Below are 10,462 nucleotides of genomic sequence, written 5' to 3'. Positions count from 1 at the left end.
GTGGCTGGCGCCTTAACCCGTTGAGCTATAGGCGCCGAGCCAGATTTTCCTTAGTTTTTATACAGACTTGGGTCTTGCTTTGTTGCCCAGGCTGGTCTTGAATTCCTGGCCTCAAGTGATCCTTCCACATCTGCCTTCCAAAGTGCTAGGACTAAAGGTGTGAGCCACCAAGCCTAGCTCATACAAGTTATTTATTTATTTATTTATTTATCTACTTATTGAGACCCAGTCTTACTCCATTGCCCTGGGGTTGAGTGCCATGGCATCATAATTACTCACAGCAACCTCAAACTCCTGGGCTCAAGCAATCCACCTGCCTCAGCTTCCTAAATAGTGGGACTACAGGCACCTGCCACAACACTGGACCAGTTTTTCTGTTTTAGTAAAAATGGGGTCTCACTCTTGCTCAGACTAGTCTTGATCTCCTGAACTCAAGAAATCCACCCACCTAGACCCGGATTACAGGCATGAGCCACCACACCCAGCTTTATACAAATAATTTAAAACAAACAATTCCCTGACCAGGAATCAAGCCTGGGCTGCAGCCATGAAGCACTGAATCTTAACCACTAGACCACAGACTAGGATGCTTTTTTATAGATCTTTCAGTGGATCCAAAGAAGACAGTTTGAGCATTTAAAAGATTTTCTATCTCATCTTTTTCACTTAAAAATCCACTTGTAACTGCTGCTAATCAGAGTGTACATTCAGAGCAACTTAAATCTACGCTACCAGGTAGTCATCCTTAAGCTTTGGGATCAAATAAACTCTATACTTAATCATATTTTCTGAATCTTGTTATTTAAGGCTGACACTAGCATACCCATTTTTGCATCCACACACCTACTTACTTATCTATCTATTAACCTTTCATCCATCCATCCATCATTCACTCATCATTCAAGCATATACATTGTGCCACGAATCAAAGAATAGATCAAATCCTTTCCTTACCCACTGGAGTTCCCTGGCTGGTTGGGGGGAAAGCACAGTGACAACATAGTGTGATAAATAGTGTAATTGAAGTGGCCAAGGTGGGGGGTCACTGGGAGCCAGAGAGAAGACAGTGAGAGTTGGGGATGGGAAGCCCAGAAAGATTTCTTGGAGGAGGTGCCATTGGAACTGGCTTTGAAAGATGAGAAGGCTGTTACCAGGTACAGGAGAAGCCCTGTGGCTTCAGGGCAAGGGCATCAGGAGGTCAGGGAGATCCTTGAATAGAGTAAAAGAGCTGGGCTTGAAGCCTTGGAAATCACAATAGGGTAAGGATGTTCTCCTGGAAGCCCTGGCTTATACTTGGGTTGTGACGATCCCCCCAACCCATCCCCTTACCCATTGCCAAGAGCAAAACTGCACACAGTGTCAAATGCTCATGGAATGTGAAAGCCACAATGCAGGCTGTGTGTACTGAACAGTTACTGTCTGCTGGCGATCCTGTGTGCATCTCCTCATTTAATCCTGCAGCCACCTGTGGGCTTATATTTATGGCGGAGGAAACTGAGCTATAGAGTGGTGAGGACACAAAGCTGGGACTCAGACCTAGGACTCCTCTGACGCTGGTGCTTGTACTTATAACAACTTGCTGGGGGGTCTTCCAGCTCTGCTCAAAGCTGGCAGCCCTTTATTTATTTATTTATTTATTTGTTTGCATGGTTTTTTTTTTTTTTGTTTGTTTGTTTGCCAGGGCTGGGTTTGAAACCGCCACCTCTGGCATGTGGGGCCAGCGCCCTACTCCTTTGAGCCACAGGCACCGCCCAAAGCTGGCAGCCCTTAATGATTCTGTTAAGTTCATCAAACACTTCCAGATACCCCCCATTCCCCTGTCCCCATGGGTGCCAGGAACAGAGCAGGCCTGCCCTCAGGAAGCTCCCAGTCAATAGGCAGGGTCCAGTGGCTGGGTGTAAGGCCAGCTGTAAGGAGGGGGAAGATGGAGATGAAGTCACCTGTGGGGCAGGGGGACACAGAATAGGCCTTTGGAAAAACAAAAATTTCAAAAGGCAGATGTAGGGAAGATGAGAGGGTACAAGAAGCATAACCCTCATGGACCTCTCACCCAGTCCAGGCCCAGAGGGCCACAGACTGCCTGCAATGTACATTTCATGCCAGCAGCTCCTGGAATGGTCCAGCATGTAATAGGTGCTCAGTTAATAGTAACTCAGTAGGCTTGGCGCCTATAGCTCAGGTGGCTAGGGGGCCAGCCATATACACTGGAGCTGGAGGGTTCGAATCCAGCCCGGGCCTGCCAAACAGCAATGACAACTACAACCAAAAAAACCCCGGCACTATGGTGGGCACCTGTAGTCCCAGCTACTTGGGAGGCTGATGCAAGAAAATCATTTAAGCCCAAGAGTTTGAGGTTACTGTGAGCTGTGACACTATGGCACTCTACCCACGGCGACAGCTTGAGACTCTGTCTCAAAAAAACCAAGGGGCTGAAAAAGCAGGTCACAAGCAAAACTTGTCCTAGAAAAAAACTATGTGGAGGCAAGACAGAGTACCTGGCGTGGATCTCTGAGGCGCAGAGGCCCTAGTTCCAGCTCATCCCCCAGCACTCTCCATGACACTGGGCAAGTCCTCTCATGTTCTGAGTCTCAGATACCTTAGCTGAAAATAAAGCATGAGAGGAAATAACCCCTGTGGGAGGCCTGTTATCTCGAAAGTGACAGTATGATGACTTTTCCCTTAAATCCCTCGTTACAGAGACTTGCCAGAGAATGTTTAAAGCAGTTGGCAACCAAGAAGGAGCAGGAAGTTGGCAACATAACTCAGATAGAAGACACTGCAGAGAAGCTCAAGGCAAGTGGACGTTTCTTCCTTATTGAGTCCTCCCAGTATGGAGCCAAGGAAAAATCACAACTACCCCACCAGATGAGATTTGGTGGAGCCTAGGGCATCTGTAATTTAGGCACCCTCTTTGAGAGAGAGAGAATACAAAATTACAGACAAAATTAGGTGCAAGACCATGAGGGGGTTCTGCAAGTGGGGGGCCTTGAGGCTCCGGTTTCATTCGATTTGTGGCAAACCTGGTACCTTCAAGTCCCTCAGCTCCCATTCTCTTAGAGGGACTCATCCAAGTGCCACCTGCCTACAACACAGCAAAATACAGCATAGGGAACATGTAAATATCTCTTTAGGTTTCACTGCCATCTTGAAAGTAAATAGGGGGGCGGTGCCGGTAGCTCAATGAGTAGGGCGCTGGCCACATACACTGAGGCTGGCAGGTTTGAACCCAACCCAGGCCAGCTAAATAACAATGACAACTGCAACAACAAAATAGCCGGGTGTTGTGGTGGGCGCCTGTGGTCCCAGCAACTTGGGAGGCTGAGGCAAGAGAATCACTTAAGCCCAAGAGTTTGAGGTTGCTGTGAGCTGTTATGCCACAGCACTCTACCAAGGACAACATAGTGAGACTGTCTCAAAAAAAGAAAGTAAATAGTGTATAAATATGTTCCGTATATGCACTTTCTTCAGGCTCCTCCTTTCATAATGATTTTTGTTTCAATAGATTCTTTATGGGGTTTTGAATGGGAAGTTGAGGCTGATGTTACTGTGAGTAGCCACTTTGACTTTGACAACATTGTTGCATTTTTAGGGGTCTTTCGTGTGAACTCAAGCCACGTCCTTCCTCTCCCAGCCTCAGCTGCTCCCTCCTCGCAGTGAGGGCTGGGGTGGGATGCCCTCCTAGGGCATTGTGAGTTTATGAATCCCTGACTGGCCCAAACTAGTCAGAGAGGAGGACTGGTTCTGACCCTGGAAAGAGCTGGCACCCAGTTCTTCCTGCGACGTGGCCAGGGCACAGATTTGCCCCCTCCATTTGCCCAATGTTCATTCCCCATTAGGCATCTGCACACCCTAGTATGCTGGGGACATCTGTGGTTCATCCTGTGGCCATCTGTGGTTCATCCTGTGGCCCCAGCTTAATTATTAACAGTGTCCCGCCTATCTTCAAGAGCAGGACTCTGGGCCCTGGAAGATAAATTGATTCCAAAGTATTTGGGAAGTGAAAGTTGACATATTCAAAGGGGTGGGGGAGGTGCTTGTGCTGTTCAGCCTGAGTAACAGGTTCGCTGTCTGCAAGTCTCTGAGCAGATATGGTTTAAAGATCCGTGAAGGAGAGTGTAGAGGCTCTAACGGGCAGATTCCACCTTAATCTGAGGACTGTTTTCTTTGTTTGGACTCTCTCACAACTTTTTAACTTTTCATAGATTCACAGAAGTTGCAAAGATAGTACAGAAAAGTTTCGTGTGCCTTCACCTAGTTTGCCCTAACGATTACATCTTACGTAACTATAGTACAACATCCAAAAAATTGACAGTGTCTATAGTTCTGTGTTAACTTACCACATATGTAGATTCAAATAACCACCACTGCAAGCAAAATGCCAAATACTCGATCACTGCCAAGATCTACCTCCTACTAACGTTTATAATCCCCCCACCCCTTCCCTCCAATATTCCCTAATCACTGGCAATCATTAATGATTGCCAGTGATTGCTTTATGGCGTTGGAAGATGTCATAAAAATGGAATCATACAGCATATGTGACCTTTTGGGTTTTTTTTCCATCAGCATAATGCCCTGGGGATCCACCCAGCTTGCTGCAGGTATCAGTAGTTCATTTCTGTGCGTTGCTCAGCAGGAGTATTTCCGTATTCCAGCAAGCCAGTAGTATGAATGTACCACTGGTTTGGGTTTTTTTTTAATCATTACCTATTGTATTGGTTGTTTCCCATTTGGGGGGATTACAAATAAAACTTCTTCAGACAACTGTGTACAGGTTTCTGGGGGACATAATTTTTCATTTCTTTGGGATAGATCCTTAGGAAGGTATTGATATGTATGTGTTTATTTCTTTTTTTTTTTTTTTGGCCAGGGCCAGGTTTGAACCCGCCACCTCCGGTATATGGGGCCAGTGCCCTACTCCTTTGAGCCACAGGCGCCACTCTGTATGTGTTTCATTTTTTAAGAAACTGCCAAACCATTTTCCAAAGTAGCTGTGCCATCTTATATTCCCACCAGTGATGTACGAGAGTTAGTTTCTCTTCATCCATAACAATAAGACAGAGTCTCATTCTGTCGCCCTGGGCTGGGTAGAGTGTCATGGCACCACAGCTTCAAATGCCTGGGCTCAAGTGCCCCTCTTGCCTCAGCCTCCTGAGTAGCTGGGATTGTAGGTGCCCACCACAATATCAGGTTAGTTTTTTGTTGTGTTTTTTTTACAGTTTTTGTCCAGGGCTGGGTTTGAACCCACCACCTCCAGCATATGGGGCTGGTGCCCTACTCTTTTGAGCCACAGGTGCCGCTTCCAGGCTAGTTTTTTATTTTTAGGGGAGAGAAGGTCTCACCTTTGCTCCAGCTGGTCTCAAACTCCTGAGCTCAAGCAGCCCCCCTGCATCAGCCTCTCAGAGTGCTAGGATTATAGGCATGAGCAGCTGCACCCTGCCCTTATTTGGTATTGTTACAAATTTTTATTTTAGTATTTCTGATTGGTGTGTAGTGATACCTCATCGCGGACTTAGTTTGCATTTCCCCAGTGGCTAGTGATATTGAACGTCTTTTCATATGCCATCTGTAAATCCTCTTTGGTGAAATATTTCTTCGTATCTTTTACCCATTTCCTAATTGGATTTGTTTCTTATTGTTGAGTTTTTGAGAATTATCTGTATTTCCAGAAAAGAGTCTTTTGTCAGATGTGCGGTTGGCAAACATTTTCTCCTAGTCTATAGCTTGTCTTTTCATCATTTTAACAGAGAGAAAGTTTTTAATTTTGGTGACGTCCAATTTATTAATTTTTTTCCCTTTTCCCTAGGCCTACGTCCCCAAAATGTTCTCCTCTCTCTTTTTTTTCTTATAAAAAGTTTATTGTTTTGGGTGGCGCCTGTGGCTCAGTGAGTGGGGCACCAGCCCTGTATACCCAGGATGGCAGGTTCAAACCTGGCCCCGGCCAAACTGCAACAAAAAAATGGCTGGGCACTGTGGCGGGCGCCTGTAGTCCCAGCTATTCGGGAGGCTGAGGAAGGAGAATCACCTGAGCCCAGGAGTTGGAGGTTGCTGTGAGCTGTGACGCCGTCTCACTCTATCAACAGCAATAGAGAGACTCTGTCTCTATAAAAAAAAAAAAAAAGTTTATAGTTTAGCATTTTACATTTAAGTTCAGAATTCATTTCGAATTAATTTTTGTATAAGGTATGAAATTTAATTCAGGCTGTTTGAGGGGGTTTTGTTTATTTGCTTACGTGTTTATGGATATCCAATTGCTCTGGCACCATTTGTTTAAAAAACTAATCTTTCTCCATTGAATCACTTTCATCAGAAATCAGTTGGCCTTACTTGTGCAGGGCTATTTCTGAATTTTCAATTCTGTTCCATTGGTCTATGCCTCTATCTTTCTGCCAATACCACACAGTCAGGATTACTAATAATAGCTGATAATAAGTCTTGAGATACCTGATACCTCCTACTTTATTCATCTTTTTCAGAATTATTTTAGCTCATCTAGTTTCTCTGCCTTTCCATTTAAATTTTACAGGTTTTTTTTTTTTTTGGTTGGGGCTGGGTTTGAACCCACCACCTCCGGCTTATGGGGCTGGCGCCCTACTCCTTCAGTTATAGGCGTCACCCTCCATTTAAATTTTAGGATAATCTTGTCTCTATCAACGAGAAAAAGAGTTTGTTGAGATTTTGATAGGAATTGTGTTTTGGGGAGAATTGACATCATCATTCTGTTGAGTCATAGACCAATAGGGATTTTCTGTGTATTTAGACCTTTGTTTTCTTTTTCTTTTTTCTTTTTTTGAGACAGAGTCTCAAGCTATTGACCTGGGTAGAGTGCCATGGAGTGCCATCGCATCACAGCTCACAGCAACCTCCAACTCTTGGGCTTAAGTGATTCTCTTGCCTCAGCCTCCCAAGTAGCTGGGACTACAGGCGCCTGCCACAATGCCCGGCTACTTATTTATTTATTTATTTTTTGCAGTTGTCGTTGTTCAGCAGGCCTGGCCGAGTTCGAACCTGCCAGCCTCTGTGTATGTGGCCGGTGCCCTACCCGCTGAGCTACGACATTTTGTAGTTTTCAACATAGAAATCCTGCAGATGTTTTGTTTGACTTACACCTAAGTAGCCTTCATAAAGCAATAAGAAAAATAGAATTAGTGCACAGCATTTTAAAGCTGAATAATATTCATATAAAAATTTAGAGGTAGAGGGCAGTGCCTGTGGTTCAGTGGGTAGGGTGCCAGCCCCAGATACCAAGGGTGGTGGGTTGGAACCTGGCCCCAGCCAAACTGCAAAAAAAAATAGCCTGGCATTGTGGCGGGTGCCTGTAGTTCCAGCTACCCGGGAGGCTGAGGCAAAAGAATCGCCTAAGCCTAGGAGTCAGAGGTTGCTGTGAGCTGTGACGCCACAGCACTCTACCAAGGGCGACAAAGTGAGACTCTGTCTCTACAAAAATAAATAAATAAATAAATTTAGAAGTAGAAAAATAGGAAGATGTCACCACCTTATGCGACTCTTATATGGGAGCTGATAGAGCTGAGCAAGGGACACTTCCAGGAAACGGAATTTCCTGGCCTCACCCTGCCCATTCTCTCATTGTGTTATAAGCTTGGCTCATGTGGACATTTACTTTTTATTTTGAGACAAAGTCTCAAGCTGTTGCCCTGGGTAGAGTGCTGTGGCGTCACAGCTCACAGCAACCTCAAACTCTTGGGCTCAAGTGATTCTCTTGCCTCAGCTTCCCAAGTAGCTGGGACTACAGGCACCCACCATAATACCTGACTATTTTTTTTTTTTTTTTGCAGTTATCATTGTTGTTTTAGCTGGTCCGGGCTGGGTTCCAACCCACCAGCCTCGGTGTATGTGGTCCGCACCCTACCCACTGAACTACTGGCACTGTCTGGACATTTACATTTTGATTCCTGATCAAGAAATATTTTTAAATGTTCAAGTATAATCCTGCACCCTGCTATGTAAGGCCAACCACTATTCACATTTAGAGAATTTTGTACGTATGTGTATATATATGTGCTTTTATGTAGTTTGATACACATTGCATATGCAGTTTTAATATCACATCCTCAGTCTGCAGGTGAGGCATGAAGTTTAATTTCCTACTATAGTTTGTCATTTGTATTACTCTCTTATCTTCTCACCATGGGTATCCCATACCCACTGGATTGTAAGAATCTCTCTTTCAGAGCACTGTGGCATGTACATCTTCAGGGAATGCTTTGAGTTTCAGTAGTTCCTGAACTATTTTTATATAAATTTTCAGTTTTGTGGTGCCGTGAATTAATTCAGATTCCAAGCCTGCTTGATGCAAACCTGTTATTTTGTTTGTTTGGCTGGTAATTTTCTTTTCACCCATCACCCTGGCTATCGATTTCTTGACCCTTCCCTGGGCCAGAGGCAGGTTTTTTCTGGGGCTTAATTCACGTATGGAGCAGCTCTTTGTGGATCTAGCTTCATCTTCTACCCTACCCCAGCTGGACTGGGCCCAGGTGCCCTGTGCTCCTCTGGGTGACCAAGCTGCACTATGGGATGGCTCTCAGTAAATGCCTGCAGCTATACCGCACCGGGTCGCTCAGACTCAGCTCCCGACCAGCCCACTAACACCCAGCTCTCTCTTTGGTTTTGGCGCCTGAGAATTTCCTTTGTTTGTCTGATTGTTTTATTTTTAGCTTGGTCATATAACTTTTACATTTGTTTTATCAGTATTTCTCTGTGTTTGAAGTAGGAATGGGGTAGTCTGTGTCAGTTTCTTCTTCCTTACTGACCAGAACTACATGTTACTTTACATATGGGTTTTTGCTGTTATTTAAGATCATAACACGTACCCATGTCATTCAAAGTTCTTTTTAATGTCATTATTAGAGGCTGTAAATTCCATTTTATGGATCTATCATGATTCATTAACCATTTACCTAAATTAAACATTTAAGATCATTTCCAGACAGTACAGTGAAAATTTTGGTACCTCAGTTTATTTTCTGGAACACAATCTTAGAGGTGATGCATCGCAGACTTGGGTAAGGATCTGACCTCCCTCTGTTGAATTGTGGCAGGCACAGTTTGTGGGAGAGAAGTCTGGGATGACCATGTTGCCCAGTACTTACTTATATAGAAGCAGTACTAGGGAAAGGGCCATTTACCTGACAACTAATCCACACAACAGCTTTGTAAATAAATTAAAATTAATTAAATTTATAGATGGTCCAAAGTCTGCTGCTCAGAAGCCAGTGTGACCAGGCCTAACCAATCATTCCTTTCCAGAGAACAATTAATTAAGAAGGACTTGGTCACTCATCCCTAACTGACACCCATTAAGTGATTTTCTCTTACAACCTTGTTCCAATAGGCTGATTGCTTCTCCCATTATGGCACTTCAAGGGGTGCTATGATCTGAATATTTGTCCCCTCCAAAACTCATGTGAAACTTGAGCCCCGGGGCAGCGCCTGTGGCTCAGTGGGTAGGGCGCCAGCCCCATATACCAAGGATGGCGGGTTCAAAGCCAGCCCGGCCAAACTGCAACAACAAAAAAAATCTGGGTATTGTGGTGGGCACCCATGGTCCCAGCTACTTGAGGGGCTGAGGCAGAAGAATCACCTAAGCCCAGGAGTTGGAGGTTGCTGTGAGCTGCGTGTGGCCACAGCACTCTACCGAGGGCAATAAAGTGAGACTCTGTCTCTACAAAAAAAAAAAAAAAAAGAGCATGAGTTTAACAGGAGCCACTACAGGATAAATAAAAGGAATCTCAACTTGAAAAAAAAAAAAAAAGAAACTTGAGCCCCAATATGGCAGTATTGAGAGGTAGGGTCTTTAAGAGGTGATTGGGTCACGGGGGATCTGCTGTCATGAATGGATTAATGGGTTATCGCAGGAATGGGACTGGTGGCTCTATAAGTAGTGTGCTCAGTCCTTCACCACATGATGTCCTGTGCCACCTCAGGACTTTGCAGAAAGCCCCCACAAGGAAGAAGGCCCTCACCAGATACAGCCCCTCAACCTTAGACTTTTCTTTTTTTGTTGTTTGTTTGTTTGTTTGTTTGTTTTTTTGAGATGGAGCCTCAAGCTATCCCCCTGGGTAGAGTGCCATGGCATCTCAGCTCACAGCAACCTCCAACTCCTGGGCTCAAGCGAGTCTCCTGCCTCAGCCTCCCAAGTAGCTGGGACTACAGGCGCCCGCCACAATGCCTGGCCATTTTTTGGTTGCAGCCATCATTGTTGCTTGGCGGGCCTGGGCTGGGGATTCGAACCCGCCACCTTAGGTGTATGTGGCTGGCGCCTTAGCCGCTTGAGCCACAGGCGCTGAGCCATCCTTAGACTTTTCAACCTCCATAACTGTAAGAAACAAATTCCTTTTCATTATAAATAACATAGTTTTTACCCAGTTTCAGATATTCTGTAATATGCAACAGAAAACAGACAATATACCCAGGTATAGGGCAAATTCAACACTCAGCTGAG

At 44.9% G+C, this 10,462-nt stretch overlaps 1 protein-coding gene across 1 annotated transcript in view; it reads left to right on the top strand.

Moving 5' to 3' along the window:
* TRIM14 (tripartite motif containing 14) overlaps positions 1-10,462 on the top strand; it is a 40,473-nt gene that overhangs the window by 4,214 nt on the left and 25,797 nt on the right. Inside the window, exon 2 of the mRNA XM_003785362.3 lies at positions 2,698-2,793. Within this exon, the coding sequence (XP_003785410.1) occupies positions 2,698-2,793 (96 nt within the window). The remainder of the gene's footprint in view (positions 1-2,697; positions 2,794-10,462) is intronic.

The sequence above is a fragment of the Otolemur garnettii genome, unplaced genomic scaffold (genome assembly GCF_000181295.1).
Source record: "Otolemur garnettii isolate 467f Iridium unplaced genomic scaffold, OtoGar3 scaffold00014, whole genome shotgun sequence".
NCBI classification, from domain to species: domain Eukaryota; kingdom Metazoa; phylum Chordata; class Mammalia; order Primates; family Galagidae; genus Otolemur; species Otolemur garnettii.
Note: the sequence above shows the minus strand (reverse complement) of the source record. Positions and strands in the feature narration are given on the sequence as shown.